At 40.0% G+C, this 17,002-nt stretch overlaps 1 protein-coding gene across 8 annotated transcripts in view; it reads right to left on the bottom strand.

The window, feature by feature from the left end:
- Positions 1-1,736: 1,736 nt before the first annotated feature.
- Positions 1,737-17,002, bottom strand: part of PDE4B (phosphodiesterase 4B) — a 316,990-nt gene continuing 301,724 nt past the window's right edge. For all 8 annotated transcript variants that reach the window (XM_072997776.2, XM_072997778.2, XM_072997777.2 and 5 more), the window contains 9 exons: positions 16,429-16,522; positions 13,438-13,616; positions 12,656-12,754; positions 11,579-11,743; positions 10,362-10,461; positions 8,046-8,200; positions 7,817-7,939; positions 5,814-5,996; positions 1,737-3,775 (listed from right to left, as the gene is read on the bottom strand). In XM_072997776.2, the coding sequence (XP_072853877.1) occupies positions 3,410-3,775; positions 5,814-5,996; positions 7,817-7,939; positions 8,046-8,200; positions 10,362-10,461; positions 11,579-11,743; positions 12,656-12,754; positions 13,438-13,616; positions 16,429-16,522 (1,464 nt within the window). In that variant the 3' untranslated portion in view covers positions 1,737-3,409. The remainder of the gene's footprint in view (positions 3,776-5,813; positions 5,997-7,816; positions 7,940-8,045; positions 8,201-10,361; positions 10,462-11,578; positions 11,744-12,655; positions 12,755-13,437; positions 13,617-16,428; positions 16,523-17,002) is intronic.

The raw sequence follows: 17,002 nt of genomic DNA, 5'->3' as shown, positions 1-17,002 counted from the left end.
GAGAGGTGATGGCCATCATATGTGTGCTGGATCCTTGCCCTTCCTGGTTCATAAAACCAGTCAGAGGGGGACTGTGTGAGCGATTAAAAAGAACAGTGAAAATGCCTCATTGCAGCAAGATAGGGTTCCAGCATGCCTAAAGGAGTCAATAGTGAGACCACTACGAAAAAAAAATCCTTTTTGAATACCACTGTGCATGTTTGTATTTGCCATCAAGTTGGAATTGACTTATAGCAACCTTGATATGATTTTCAAGGTAAGTGAGGCATTTAAGGAGTGGTTTTGATGTGGTGGCGCTGCGGGCTAAACCGCAGAAGCCTTTGTGTGCTGCAGGGTCAGAAGACCAGCAATCGTAAGATCGAATCCATGTGACGGAGTGAGCTTCCGTCACTTTGTCCCAGCTCCTCACCAACCTAGCAGTTCAAAAGCATGCAAATGCGAGTAGCTAAATAGGTACCACCTCGGTGGGAGGGTAGACAGCGTTCCATGTATAGCCGCGCTGACCATGTGACAACGGAAACTGTCTTTGGACAAACGCTGGCTCTAAGGCTTGGAAACGGGGATGAGCACCATCCCCTAGAGTCAGACACGACTGACGAAACGTCAAGGGGAACCTTTACTTTTATCTTACCTTTACCATGAGTTTCCATGGCTGCGTGTATTTGTATTTGAATTACTGTGAACCACTTTGATCACCTTTATAGAAAAATGTAATGCAGCATCGTAAGTAAATATAAACAATGGACTTCAATTATATTATACCAAATTTTCACTGGCTTATCCACACTGATTACTAAGTAGCTGATTTTATTTATGTTTAATTATTTTTTCTTGAAGTGACAAAAAGAATGTAGAAAAGTATTTCAAGATATTATTTTGTGTTATTACTTAAGATGAAGACTTTGTTATCCTGGGAGGAAGTGGTGCTGATCTGAGAAGATTTAACATTTATAGGTAAAGGTAAACGTTCCCCTTGACATTTAGTCCAGTCCTGTCTGACTCTAGGGGGCAGTGCTAATACCTGTTTCCAAGTCGTAGAGCCGGCGTTTGTCCATAGACAATTTCCGTGGTCACATGGCCAATGTGACTAGACATGGAACGCTGTTACCTTCCCACCATGGTGGTAGCTATTTATCTTCTCACATTTTACATGCTTTTGAACTGCTAGGTTGGCAGGAGCTGGGACAAGCGACGGGAGCTCACTCCGCCACGTGGATTTGATCTTATGACTGCTGGTCTTCCATCCTTGCAGCACAGAGGCTTCTGCGGTTTAACCTGCAGCGCCACCATGAAATAAATGAATTTAAGTAGACTTTGTTCCGTGTTGGACTATGCACTGTTAGAAATTTGATCGTCCAATTTTCAAGATGATTTTTCACAGATTTTTGTACAACCCTGTTGCTAGTTAAAATCTGCACAGACCAATGGAAATCAATGAAATACAGCAACAAACATACCTAAGTTCCTTGTTTTATGATGAAAAACTGTTACATTTCCATGCAAAGCACCACACAGAAGATCAATCTGGGCTTCATTATTGTCTGCACTGGTGACTAGCGCCAGCTAGCATTGAGATAAACAGAAGAATAAAACGGAGACACTGTGGTGATTCTGGAGTGATTCCTTCCTTGTTTGCTACCAGAGATGATGGCAAGATGTGGAAGTCTGCATTAATGGAAACTCAGAGAACTGAGAGAAAATAGCTGACTAAAATTTTTATCAAGGAGAGCCCGATCTAAGTCATGCTTCCATTTATTCACTTCATATAAAAATCTTTTAAGAATGCATGTGAACACAATATATAATACTATAACAACATACAATTTTGTGAAACTTTGAAACAATAAAATAACCACCTGGAACAATGCAGTGTTAAACAGACATACAAACCCATTGATCATGCACAACTGTGCTATTTTCATCAACTAGTTAGTCACAAGTTGGACTGAAAGCTTGAAACATGGTTTTACAGACTGAAATCGGCACTGTATACATGCCTAACAAGCTTTGTTGGAAGATTCACAGCACAATTATAACATCAGTTCACATTTTGTCCTAGAAATTCACATTGGCTTGTTTGCAAATTTGAAAAACGACACATTAACACATGTGGCTTTTACTGGGGATCTCTTTAGAGTTTCAGTAGTTTCACGTCATTTTAACAGACTATCCTAAATCTTTCTCAGCTTCCAACAGTGATGGGTTCGCAAATCCTAGTGGAAATGTAACCCCTAGAAACAATGCCACCTGAATGCCCTCTCTGGGTTCCATATGTCTCTTTTAAGCTATGTTCAGGTTCTTCTGTTTTATGCAGTACAAAAGGTTACAAGAAAGGCAACTCTCATCCAGAGTCTTCTACACAAGTAACATCACCACTGACAGGCAATGTTAATTTATATAAATTAATACTTACAAAACATTACATTATGTACATTCAGTAATAAATACACTGTTATAAACAGTACTGGACGTGTTAGAGCTCAAGGCAAGTGCAGGAGGAAAAACAATCTTAAACCTAGTAGACATGAACTATGCAGCAAAGAAAACACAAAAGGGCCAAGCATACAACTTCCACTGTGTTTAAGGGAAAAAGGAAAACCACGAGGGAAGACTGCACGCCATACTACCTCCGTCTGCTGGTTTGTTTACATGTGCCCATATTGTGCTATGAAAACACGAAGCTACACTTTTCCTTTTGAAAACGGTTGTTGGAAATCTTGCTTTCAGTAGCAAGCAAACAGCAGAGCTACACAGATCTTGTGGGACTGATAAAGTGACCAGTAATGCAAAGAGGAGGTCACCCTGCTTGATTTAGTGAGTCACAAGTGATTAAACTGCAATAAAGTAACAAGTATTGCCCTTAAAAAAGGAAGACTTCTTTCTTTAAAACAGGAATAATAATAATAATTAAAAAATTATACATCAATATCAAACATATTTTGCTGCGTATAGGTTTCTCGAAAAGATGTGGAAGTGTTTATAAAAAAGGCACACGGGTCTGCAGACAGGAGGACAAGTTTTAAATGCAGAGTTATGAATCAGTAGTTCTAGCTGTCAGACCTGTCTAGATTTCCAAACCCCTTTAGAATAGAAAACATTTCAACTTTGTGTCATTCCCTATCATGCTTATTCAGTAACAGCTCACACTGGTTCCAGACCACCACAATGATTTTGGGTTTTGTTCTGATTTTTCTGGCTGACAAAAGCTTGAAGCTGCAATATAAATCATCTGTTAATTTCCTGAGCAGTCAACTACATGCTCTTTAACCCTGACTCCAATCTCAAGTAACTGGAAAGGTCTTTTAACCAATTGAAGATGCTGGCCTAAGACCCAGGTGTCAGGCGAGTCAGCAAGACAAACCTGCATGTGCATGGAGTATTTAAATTCACTGACACAGATTACAGTACATTAAGTATCAGTAGGTGATGTATCTTCAGTCAAAATTTCTATATTAGCTTCCTTTTGGGAACCCCTTCTTCCTGGTTCAATCACACAGAGTGTCTTTGTACTGCTGAAATAGCTGATTCTGTCACTGTCTTTCTCAGGTCCATCAGAATCCTCTTCTTCAAGGGTAAGCTCGAACTGGAACTTCTCGTTCAGGCCTGGACAGTCTCTGTTGCATTCTTCGAGAGGAGGAGAGGGGCTCTGAGGGATCATACTCTGGTACCAATTCCTGTTATCTTCTAGGGTATCCAAGATATCTTGGGCATCAGGCTGTACCAGGTCTGCCCATGTCTCCCAAAGTGGGTGGACGATATAATCAATGAACCCAACCTGTAAAACAGTAAGAAATATAGATTATTCCAGCCTTGAATTTGTTAAGAGCAACTTTTATGTATTTATTTAATAGAAGTATTTATGAATTGCACCACTGCCCAGTGGGGGTTGAAGGCAGTATATACATCTGATAGAACAGCAGCAGTCGTTAAAAAACATATTGAAACAATAAAATTAAAAATGGGTGTAAAACATCTATAGATAAAAGAGAAAACAAGCATTAAAATGCATCGGCTGAAATCCTGTTGCATTGTGTAGTAGGACTCAACTAGAGAAGGCCCATTGAATCAATAGAACTTATGGAGAATTGACCTGCCAAATCTCTGCTGGGCCTACTCCAGTTGCAACTTCCTATACTAAGTGACTGGATGTTAGCCCCTGAAAACTGAATGGAAAATGCCACCTTCACTGGCTGTCTAATAATGATGGTGTTTTCTAGATTCTATAAGGAGGAAGTTTGATAATCAGGGTGGTTCTAGAGAAAAGCCTCTGTTTTGTGTATCCACCAACCTAATACTGCTAGGTTGGAGAGGAAGCATGTAAGAAGGTCTTTGATGACAAACAACAGGCAGATCCACAGGAATGGAGACAGTTTTTCAAATATCCTGACTCCAAAGAGGTCTATGGATAGGAGACTGGAACCTTGAATTACAATAGGAAATAAAATGAAATCCAGTGACAATATATTCAGCTTGGTCATACTATATTGTTAAATGAAAAAAGGTTAATGCTGTAAATGGGGTGTTTATGTATGCACGTCCATATTCTCATTTTGCTAGGTTTTGTATAGCACACACAGAGAAAACAGGTACAGTATTATTAAAATCCAGTGCCTTGCACCCAGTATGGCGATACTGTGATGTTTTGAGGAAAGAGGTTGTCGTTGAGGGGAAATTATGGTTTTGTATATTATTTGACAAGTCAGCTCTGAACTGTATTACTTCGTAGTTACTTAACAGACAGGAAGTTTAAGATGGAGAAAATTGAATGGCCATGAAAGCTGTAGAGGAAAAGCTTTTTGCCTGGCCAGAGTTTGCTACTTAAGTCCAAGTGCTGTTGGACAGCATTCTACAGGCAGGAAAATGACTCTCAGAGGAACCCATCTCTGCTCAAGGATGTTTGGTTTGGAAATCACATTTGCATCCTTCAGACACAACAGGATGTTGAATGAGCCATTATAATTCTATTGTGACCATTTGGGCAGCTGAAGCCAAAAGGTGACGAAAACTTCCTGCAGCATGTACTCAGTAGACACTTTTATGTCCAAAAACTTTGTCTGATTATTGAAAGAGGGGGGCTCTTTGGCTCCTTTCATTCAGGAGGAATGCCACAAGAAAGGTTTCTGATTTTTAAATCAAGTTGAAAATTAATTTTCCCAGCAGATAGCTCAGATCAGAAGAGCCAATTGACTGTTTACCAGTTTTTGAAGTTAAAGGACAGTTCTTAACTGAAATAAATTATATTTAGTTATTGCTATTTACTGCATTTTCATCAGGTTCTTTTTCTAAGCAATTCAAGGAACCACACCTAGTCACCTTCAATTTGTTCTGTGATGTACATTATTAAGAGGGTGATGGGGAAGAGAGAAAGAGAAAGATTATTTAGTGAGCTGAGTAGGGACTTGAAAAAATATTTGGAGGTTGTACCTAATGTAAAATGTGCTGGTCAGATTTTCTCTGGTGTGCACTTTACAGTCTGTATATCACTGGTCTTCAACCAAATGCATTGTTTTTCAATATATTTCTGAGCTCAGTTCAAGGTGCTGGTTTTGCCATATAACAGTCACACCTTATGCAGACAAAACTGGCCTCATGGCAAAGAGAGAGACATATACACACACGTCACTCTGCATTCAGCACTAGATGCAAAAAAAAAAAAAATCTCTGGATATTTGCCACTAAAAGCAAGCAGCAAAGAAAAATAAATAAACAGTATAGAACAGAACAGGGGATGTTAGTTGTAAAAACCCTAATCAAAAGTGTCATTTATAAACTGGGATAACACTGCTGGTGGGGCAAAAAGGAATGTTAAATACCTGCGACTTCTCTACAGAAGCTGTATGTTTGTCACACATTGGGCTGATTTCCATTCCTCTCTCCCGTTCTTTGTCCCCTTGCTGGAAAAACTCCTCCATGATTCTGTCTGTCCATTGCCGATAGAGTTCAAGAGATTTTGTGGGATTACTTAAATCAGCACAATGAACCATGTTTCGGAGAACCTGTAATTGAAAAATCTGTATTAATTTGAAGACTCAGATAATGTGTCAGAATAGAACATTTCATTCCCTCCTTGCTTGGTACATTCAGTACAATTTTGCATTACAAGAACATTTCGATCACAAAAATACCCTCATTTTGGAATATTTAATAAAAGACAACTTCATTAAAATATTTTTTAAAACAATCATGATGCAGATTATCTGGCGGGAGGTCATTTTACATCAACCTAATTAACTGTGGATAGGCAAGAGAAGCAATAGATTCATTCTGTCCAAATTGCATAAACACTGTCCTGAGTACTCACACACAAAACTAAACTTTGGAAGTGGGGCAGTGCCAACTGACTACATCTCATATACCAGGGGTCAGGGAACTTTTTTACCTTTTACCCCCCCCCCCCAAATTTATTTATGTTGACATTACCCCCCCTTGGCTCTTGCCCTCCATGGCCGACCCCTGCACCTCCTGCGCTTGCCCAGGACCTGTGGCCACTGTCCAGGCAGCCAGTCTGGAGCTGCCACTACTGGGAAAGCATGTCCTTGGACAGGGCCGGCAGGTCCACTGGCCATGAGCTCAGGGGAGGCGGGGTGGGAAGGGGGCCGGTCCACTGCCTTGCCCCTCCCCCCCACACACTTTGGAGGTGAGGAGGACAGGCAGGTGCCCTGTGCAGTTCCTCGCCAGGGCTCGCTCTCCCCACGACAGAATGCCCACCTACACACAGCATCGTCTGAAATAAAATGCCTGGGGGTAAAATGCCTACAGTGGCCATCCCCATTACCCCCAGGATTTTCATTTTTATCCCATTTGGGGTAATCTACCCCTGTTCCCTGACCTCTGTCATATACAGTTAACCCATATCCTATCACTTTGTTCCAAAATGCTTTGGACAATGTTCCGGTGTTCTCATATCTTAAAGATACAAGTAGGAAAGAAAGAAAAAGGTCCGGATCCACACATCTAGTGTGTAATACAAGCTCAATTACACTGGAAGAGGATGTGACTAGAGAGCTAAAGGACCCTGGTTTAATCTTGGGTTTCAGGAACTCTTACTGATAGCCAATGTGATGCAGTGATTAATGAGACGAGGATTGGGAGACCCAGGTTCAAATTCCAATTTAACTAGAAAACTTATTTGGTGACCTTGAATCAACTACTTTCCCCTGCCTTTAAAGAAGAGAGAACTTATTTCATTATTCTTGGCCATCTCTGGGAAGGCTTAATCTTGTAAACACGGAAGGAACAAACTTGTGGATTTCACAACACTTGCCCTACTAACCCAAATGAACACTACACTGATTATGACTGCGAAATCCTGTCTTCTCCAGGTAGGCTGGAAGGCGGAAAATGGGAAACCACAAACCACTGTACTCCTATCTTGTGGAGAAGTTTATGGGTTTTTAGCATTTACATGTAAAATGTGCTTGTCAGCTTAGTCCTGTTCCCGACCGTAATTGCAGCACAAACAGAAGTTCATGTTGCAACAGCTACACTGGCACTGTCTCCAGTTCCACCCACTTCCTCTCTATTACATCCCACTATATATTTTTTTTCAGACAGCCTTGCTTCTTTACTTTTCAAAAGCCCTACATTTTGGGGAAAAGTTTTTATTCTGGGAAGTGACACTAGCATTCTGCATTAGAATTAGAGTTCAGCCCATTGTGCTAGACATCCTCCAGGCTCTGAAAAGGCTCTAAAATTATAGAAGTGTGATAGAAAAAAAATCTCTTCTAATTGATGGTTGACTTAGAATGATGGTTGATTCTTGATCTGATTTGATGCCATGGATTCTAAAGAAGACACTGTACTCTCGCATACATACCTGTATTCTATCCGTGTAATTATCTAGAAGAAGGACCCCGGAGCTTGTCACTTTTTTAGTTTCCACCATGGTCTTCAGGTCTGCCAGAAGAGACATGTGCTTCGACATATCTGTTGCCAAAACCTTGTGGAATGAGAAAGAATTATTGCAGGGAAAACAAAATGGGAATTTGTGCTTGAAATAGCAGGCAAGGCTGCACTAAGAAGGTTGAACAGTACTAAGTTCCTACCATGTCTATCACCATTTTCCTGAGAGTTTGGCGCTGTTTCTTGGTCAGGTTCTGAAATATATCACAATTTTCTTCTTGTAGCAGCTTAAAACCCACAGCAAGGTGGTGATTTTCCAAGACAGACTCATCATTATACATTAGAGCAAGTTCAGAATCTGGAATAAAAGAGAGGAAAAAGGACACAATTAAGAACAAGGCATGTTTTCAGAAGGAAGCAGTGTGTGTTAATTATTCTGTTGTTACATGCCAGCAAGTTGGAAATGATTTCTAGTGACCTTAATAGGGCTTTCAATGTAAGTGAAATATTTAAGGACTGGTTTTACCAGTTCCTCACCCCCAATAACTTCCCATGGCTGAACAGGGTTTTGAATCTAGGCCTCCTGAGTCCTAGACCATCACCCTATCCACTACACCACACTGAGAATCCTGCACAATGATAACAACCATGTGCGATCTAGTCAATTCTGATTTATGGTGACGTTTTCAGACTTTTCTAGGTAGACAGCACTCAAGTGGTTGACCATTCCCTTCTTCGGGGGACATCCTGGGACTTTGCAGCTTGCCCCATTGTCACACAGGCTGTCTCTTCTCCCTGGAGGCACAGTGGGGGAATTGAACTCCCAACCTCTGGCTCTACAGATCAATACTAAAGACGGGGCTATTCATATACAAATACGACTATCCCCCTTCAGGTGCAGATAATGAGGGTCCGGCCCCCTGGGGCCAGACCGGCCACTTACCATTCCACCGTTGCCGGGGCTCTGCACTCCCTTCCTATCGCTCTGGAGCTTGCAATGGATTAGCCATTCCTGGCAGAAGGTGGGATGATGAGCCTCTCTGCCAGCTCGAAGAGTGGCTAATCCATCGCGAGCTCTGGATCAATAGGAAGGGAGTGCGAAGCTGGCAGCAGTGGCAGAATGGTGCATGATCAGTGTGGCCCCAGGGGGCTGGACCCTCATTATCTGCACCTGTGGGGAAATTCATATTCGTATACGAATACCCCCATCTCTACTCAGTATCTAACTCATTGAGCTATCCAGCTGAATGTCCTAAACATATAACTGTTTTTCTTAAATAATGCCAGGAACTAGATAAGGAGTGTGTGTTCCTACTGGTTCTGCCGGACCTCTTAGCACCTTTTGATACCGTAAACCATAGTATCCTCCTGACCCGTCTCTCTGGGAGGGGACTTGGCGGCACTATTTGATGGTGGCTCCAGTCCTTCCTGGACGAGAGAACACAGAAGGTGGTGCTGGGGGATTTGTGTTCACCCCCCTTACTGCTGACCTGCAAAGTCTCTCAGGGCTCTGTTTTGTCTCCTAGTTGGTCAAAAGACAAATCAAGGAATAGGGATGCATCCTGTACTGGATGGGGTTACGCACCCTCTGAAAACACAGGTGTGCAACATGGGGGTGCTCCTGGATTCATATATGAGCCTGGATGCCCAGGTTATGGTGGTGGCCAGGAATGCATTTGCACAATGAAAACTAGTGCGCCAGCTGTGACTGTTTCTTGAGAAGTCTGATCTGATGCCTTAATTGCATCCCAGCTGGATAATAGGTAAATGCCGTAGCACCATAAAGTATTAATACAAAATATAATTTGAGTATATAAGGCACAATTTATCTGTGCAGCCACTATCCATAAACCAGATGGAACTATGACGATATATACTCCATAATATTAGTATAGTAGTATGTGGGATATACAAATATTATGGAACATAGATCAACATAATTTCATGTGACTTATGGATAGTCGCTGCACTGATAAATTATGCCTGATAAACCCAAATTATATTTAGTATAAGTTCTTTATGCACTGATTTCTATTGTCTTTTTTTTTTTTAATCATGGTTAGGACATTCATTGAGGTCTACAGAGTGTACATTATAGTGTCTACAATGTGCACTGTACAGGCATATATGGTGCAGTGTCCTTGCCATCCAGTTTTAAAAAAATCAAATTAATAAATTGGTTTCATGAAAAGGAAAAGCTACAACTCCCAATACTTTTATATTCAGGCCAGTGTGTTAACATGAGAGTCTCATGTGCAGTACTGCTGTCAAGACCCTGCTCATGACTTGAGTTTGATCCCAACGGATTCAGGTAGCCAGCTTCAGGTTGACTCAGCCTTCCATCCTTCTGAGGTTGGCAAATTGACTACTCAGCTGGGTGGGTATGTCAATATGTAGCCAGCACAATTAAATTGTTTAAATAGCCCAGAGAGTGCTTTAAGTGCTATGCGGCAGTATAGAAATCACACACTTTGCTTTAATGTGTGCAGGCCCACTCACTTATGCAAAAAAGAACTCACTTGTATTAATAAGGAACTGGTTGGAGACACCGGGATGATCCACATCATGAATTGCTGCAGCAAAAATTGCAGCAAGAATTTCCAAATCAGTGAAGACAGCCTAGGGAAAGGAATGAACAATAGGCATCAAAGTTATGAACTTGTAAGTTATTATATGCTTCTCAAAAGAAACCACTGGCATTGAAATAATGCTGTAGTTAACAAAACCATTTTAGATGTCACATCATTCAGTGGCACATAGATTTTAAAAAATGTTCAGGGGCACCTGCCACTTTGCCTCTACCCTGACATGTCCTGTGGGATGCAACAACTCCAGTGCAGAATGGTGAATAGCTCCATAAAAGTCAAGGTGTTACATTTGATATGAAAACTTTCCCATGGGGAAAACATTTGATATAAAAGTACAGTCTAGACCTCTCCCTAAATGTTCCCATCTCAGAAACTCCTTCCCACCCAATCCACCCTGTCTTTTTCTGCATTGTGTTATTAGATTGTAAGCTTGAGGGCAGGGCTGTCTTATATTATCAACCTTGTTTAAGACCTTCTGGAAAGATATTTTCTAGCTGAGGAGAGGGTTACAAATGCTTTAAGTAAGTATCTAATCTAGGCTTACTAACAATATGCTGAAATTCAACCATATCCCATCACACATGCAACAGCCAAGTTGCTAATAAACCATGCTTCCTGATCTTGCTTTTGCAGTAATTCAAGAATATTGAGAAATAGGATGAATCAGAAGCTACTACAATCTACACAAAGAGCAGAATGTAAAGAAGAGTGTGCTCAGTCAGAATAGAGGAGGAAACAAAAAGATTTATTAGGCCTGAATGAGTATCTACACCATGACCTATGAGAAATCTCTGACATTTCTCTGAACTCTTCATGACAGCTATGCCTACAATTCAAACCAAGTGCAGGTCTGCTTCCCACCAAGTGCAGTCTGGTTATTCAGCCAAGAAACTCCTACAGCTGTTTTGTCCTATGCCGCAGTTTAATCCTGGAATTATCTAGCTTGCAAGAATACATGGAAGCAGCTGTGACATTGCACATGTGTTGTCAAAACAACTGAATGATTCATATAATTTTGATGATGTCCTTTTACGCGAGAATATTAATTGAGGCCTATGCTACAAGAAAACGGAATCATCTAGCACAACAGATTCATTATCACCATGGTGAATATTCATGAGACAGTTTGGGGAGGCTGAACTACTTACGTCCAATGCTGGCGTAGACAAAAGAACATGAGTTGACTGGGCCACATCAGCAGCATGGAGACTGTTGTGATAGGCTACGTCGGAATGGTAGTGGTCTTCCAGAGTCATCATGTAAGCAATAAAGGTATCTGATGAGGTTTTGAATGTCTTCAGAAGGTCTCTCTCCTGTTTAAGGGAAATTTAAATTGTGTAAAGTGATACAAACCTCAGGACTTCGTTATTGAGAGAAAGGAAGGGTGGAGAAGCTGGCTTAGGCAATTCAACTAGTGTTTGCACAATTTTTGGGTAACTCACTGGAACAAACTGCAGCTAGCATACCAGACATGTCTCAATACTATGCTTGGCCACACACCTGGCTATGCAACTAAGAGGCACGTAGCATCTCTTTTAATGAGCTGCACTTAGCAAATATTCTGTAAGCAACAATAAGATTTGAGCTACTGTAGTTAAAATGCAACAACCTGGGCTGTTGCCATGATGACTACAGGGACCACTGAAGTGTGTTTTATCCACAAGTAAGATGTTTAGATTGCCAGACCTCTGTATTTTGTTAGTTTTTCCAATTCTTTATTTTCAACTCTGGCATCCCCTGGAATTGCAATGTCAGTGATCCAGACATTTCTTTATTGTACTGTATTACTATTATGTCTGGTGTGTTATGTTCAAGATGTCTATCAGTTTGGATCCAGAAATTCCACAAGATCCTGCCTTCCTCATTTTCTCACACCTTTTCTGCTTGATGTTCCCATGGGATTGTGGAGGCTGGCAATTTATATTTTTTGCATAGTAACTAGTGCACTAATTTTGCCACTTTATCATGTCTGATTTTGTAATCTGTTTGTGCAATCTTTGGACATTTGTTCGCAGATGAGTTGTGACATAGTTTCATCTTTTTCTTGGCAGAGTCAACATTTGCTGTTAGCTTGAATCTTAGCTTTCATCATATTAGTTTGGAGTGCTTGTTCTTGTTACTGTTTATCATCATCATCATCATCATCATCATCATCATCATCATCATCATCATCATCATCATCATCATCATCATCATCATCATCATCATCATCTGTAATTACCAACCTGAAAAATGGCATACATAATGCAAGTAAGAGGTCTACTGTGGGAATATCTTGCAACATTAAATATGTTCAAGCCCCATTTATTCAGATCCTCCAGCTCCTACAGGTGGGGGAAGGAATAAAACAAATTAATGAATACATAATATAATCACTAAAAAGCTGATGGCTTGTATGACTTGTAACTGTATTTATAAACTCAAGCAACAGTTTTCTTGTATGTGAATAGAGTAAATACAAATGACATGGTTATCAAAAGAACATGGCACGTGAAAGGAACTAGGGAAAATGAATGTATTATTCCCTTCCCAGTCTTAAATAGAAACTATATGTTTATTTTGCCATCATTGTATCATAAGAGGAAGGTGTCAGCAGAATTTTTTAAAATAAGAAAATAGATCTCGTAATACTTGTAGACCATGAAAATACATTTTACAGAATAAAATATCTGTATCAATAGCACACCACATCACACAAATCACAATGATTTTTCTGCCCTTCACTTTTCTCTGCTAGTCTCCTCATCTTCTCCCCTTTTCTCCTTTTATTTTCCATAGAAACTGAACTATAACAATAAATTTGCAATGGAGGGGACTAGATGCATGGGTATGGGAAAATAGAAAAAACTATAATCTAATTTGTAAATCTCCCCCTCTGAAAAAAAAAATGAAACTGTTGATGAAAATAAAACAAAAGACTGGACTAAATCAGTTGCCCCCCCCCATCTCTTTCTCCTCATTTGTATGATTTAAAAAATGACAAATATAAATATATTAAGTCACTCACCTTGGCTAAATGGTCTTCCTTCTCTGTTTTCACACCAAATCTTGAAATGCTAGTATTATTCAAGCTTGAACTATGCATGAGCTTTTTTACACCACTGATCTGTGTCATGAGCTGCTGCTTTTTCTTTTTCTCTCTGTCTTTCTGAGTGGGAGAGGGAATCTCCACATCGTTCTGTTTGTCTATAGAAAAAGGATATAAATGAATGTATAATATTTAATGTACATAGTGGGTAGAACCTAGACAGGTTATTCTGTGAATTAGTGTTGGGCAACCTAGGGCCTTCCAAAAGTCATTCCATTTATGTGAGAGGCCCTGGTGTTCAGCAAAGCATTCCTGTCGAAGGAAACAGGCTGGAAGCTGATCCTCACTTCTTCACTCAGCACTCCTATGTTGCCCCTCATACTATTCCAAAAACACCCCGACCCCCTGACAGCAGATTTTCAGGAAAAACAAAGTAGGCCTTTTTAGGATGAGGAGGAAGAAATGTAAAGCTCATTTCTTTGCCATTTCCTTTTTAAATGGCAAGGCCAGGAAATGGTGGTCTTCTAGATGTTTTAGTTTAAAGATCCCACCACCTGTAGCCAACATAGCCAATGGTATGAGAGTTACAGAAGGTGCAGTCGAGAAGGATCAAGAGAGCCAGCATGACCACTGGTTTTGCAACAACATGCGAGTTCTACTTATGTGTAAAAGGCTTCTATACATAAGTAAGGGTGTAACTAGATGGAGATTTGTCCCATGCTTTGGTCTTGTTTGTGGATCGGCTTGGAGACCAAATGAAATATGAGTCATTGTGAACCAGCTCATCCCTGACACATGCCTATCCAAACCTTTTTTGTTGTTCAATATCAGGGACTACTGTTTTTTTGTGTGGGGATTTTGGTGCAGGCAGGAATGCTCCATTTTGGTTAAGTTCTAGCATGTACAATTGCTGTGATGGAACCAATCTTGGGAAACTGAAATTTTCTTCCTGCTTCCACATGGAGCAGGGGAAAAGATAAAGCAAGTGGGTCTTTTCAGTCCTTGTCAGGCAAGTACTGATGCACTATGCCACTTAAGAAAAAAAAGTTTTAAAAGAAAAAGCTTCCTCCTGCTCCTACATGGAGGAGGAGACAGGAGGATATCAAAAGGAGGATCTGTTTTGTCTCTCCCCCTTCCTCCTTTCTCTTTATATGGAGGAAGAACCAAATAGGGTTGCTTGAGGTATAGTTCGGTTTCCTACCCCCAAACCACCTGATCCTTGCATATCAATGCAAAAATTGCTCCAAGTGACACACCACATCTCACGTGATCTAGCCTGGTCCAGGCTGGGTTAATTTGGACATGTCACTTGGCACCCTAACCCTTTGCTCTCTTTTTTGGTTTACATTTAATGCACTCATTTCTACATTATGTCCATTTAGTGAAACCTATGGCTGCCAGTATAAAACACTAGTAAGGCTGTCAGACTACAGCCAGGGAGATCCAAGTAAGCTTCTCACTTTTATCTATGAAATTTACATGACTTGTTATCATTGGGCAGCAATTCTCTCTCGGTTCAACATACCCCACTGGACAAAATGATGGAAGGAAGAATCATCCATGCCCTTTACAAATACATCCCTCTAAGAGTAGAGACTGAACTGCCATAGGTTGTATACATACTTGAAAATAAACCTTACAGAGCATACTGGAACTAATTTCTAAGTTAACCTAACATGCACCCACACACAGAAGCTCCCATTTTCCATTCAAAAAGAAATTTCAACTATGCTGCACATCAACGTTTCAGAGCACAAGCCAATCACACCTTTCAGACTTCAAGCTAAATGCTAAGACCCAAATCTGTAAAGTCCTTTTACTGCATTATGGATAAACTGGTCAGCCATTCAGTATTGAGGGAATCAATATATCATTTGACTGTTTATGTAGCTGGACGTGAGTTATATTACCAGTTGTATCTGCTTATATATATATATATTGAAAGTGTCTGCAGTGTCTGAAATAGATGCCTTTAGGTAAAGAGTATAAGATATGAAGGATGATGGAGGGGATATTAGCTGCCGAAATAATTATGCGGTTATAAATGCCACCGTTGTTTTTTTTTTTTTTAAATCCCTGTTAAAATATTATTAAAGAATAGCTGCTTTCATATCAGGTATCAGGTAGTAATAACAGTATACTGTCACGTCAGTTCTGACTTAACGGTGACCCTTTCCAGGATTTTCTAGGCATACAGTGCTCAGGAGTACAGCAGTTTACCATTCCTTTCTTCTGGGGGCCCTTTGGAACTGCAGCTTACCCCATGGAGGAACAGTGGGAAATCAAACTATCAACCTCTGGCTCAGTGAAATGGGTTACTGCCAATGTCTAACTACTGCTATGACCCTGATGTGACAGCTGCAAGTTTCAGCTTCATAACAAGCTTCAATGAACAGCTCTAGGTGGCTCTAATTCTTGAAAAAAAAATCATATAAGGTACTGTGTACTGTGTAGCTTGCTGCTCTGTTGCATTCAGAGTCATGGAAAGCATGAACAGTTGCCAAGCAACAGCACGCCAGATTAGATGTCTCACTCACCCCACTAACTCTATGATCTAAATCTTACTAAAGAGATTCTCCCTACTATTAGAGATAGTATATATCTGTATGTTATTATTAAACAGGTTCTTTTCTGTTCTGCAATGACACATTTGTTTGTAAATAAGTAAATCCCTGTGTATCTTTGTTTTCTTTTATTATCACGGAATGAGTGACCATATATATGTACACATACCTCATGTACCCATTCACCCTTTACCTATACCTGACCTACAGGGGTGTGAAGTAACCCATGAAATAAAATTTAATGTGCTATATTTGGTCTCGTTGAGCTTATGGCAATTCATCCAGCTTTGCCATGCACACTGGGGCTTTCTCAATCTCATTTTGCACTCACAAATTCAGCTTGCAAACTGCTTCCTCGAATCTTAAGTACAGTACATTGTGGGATAGTTTTGCTTAAATATCTTACCGAGGAAAGTGTTTGAAATATATTCAGACACCTGGTTCCCTGAGCGGCTCATTTCCGAAAGATGTGTCAGTTCCCGATTTAGCATTCTCTTGAACTGTTGGTATCGAAAAACAAAAATTAAGTTTCTAAGTCATTTGTGCACATTATATTGAGCACAGTAAACAATAGACATTCATAAAATAATACTTTCAGAGACAAACTCTACACATAAAAGAAATGCATTATAGATAACAAGGTGGAATGTAGGGTATTTTGTTTCCAGTTTAGGGTAAGAAAAATATGTCATTTTATAGATGTATATTCCACATAATTCCGGAAACTATTTAGGTTTGAAAATAGTACTTGGTTTGAGTCTTATAAAAATTCTACACAATTTTAATGTTCATATCTTACAGTCAAGGTAAGGTTAAACATACACACACACATACATTTCTATGAGAGGGAAAATGTAATATTAACACAGCAATGTACATATGAAGGTATATACATTTCTGTCACAGAAAGATGCAATAGTTAGCACAATTTGTTGAATTATGACATTGGACCTATCAGAAATATATGTTCTGCTAATATA

Source organism: Pogona vitticeps, chromosome 4 (assembly GCF_051106095.1).
Source record: "Pogona vitticeps strain Pit_001003342236 chromosome 4, PviZW2.1, whole genome shotgun sequence".
In the NCBI taxonomy this organism is placed as follows: domain Eukaryota; kingdom Metazoa; phylum Chordata; class Lepidosauria; order Squamata; family Agamidae; genus Pogona; species Pogona vitticeps.
Note: the sequence above shows the minus strand (reverse complement) of the source record. Positions and strands in the feature narration are given on the sequence as shown.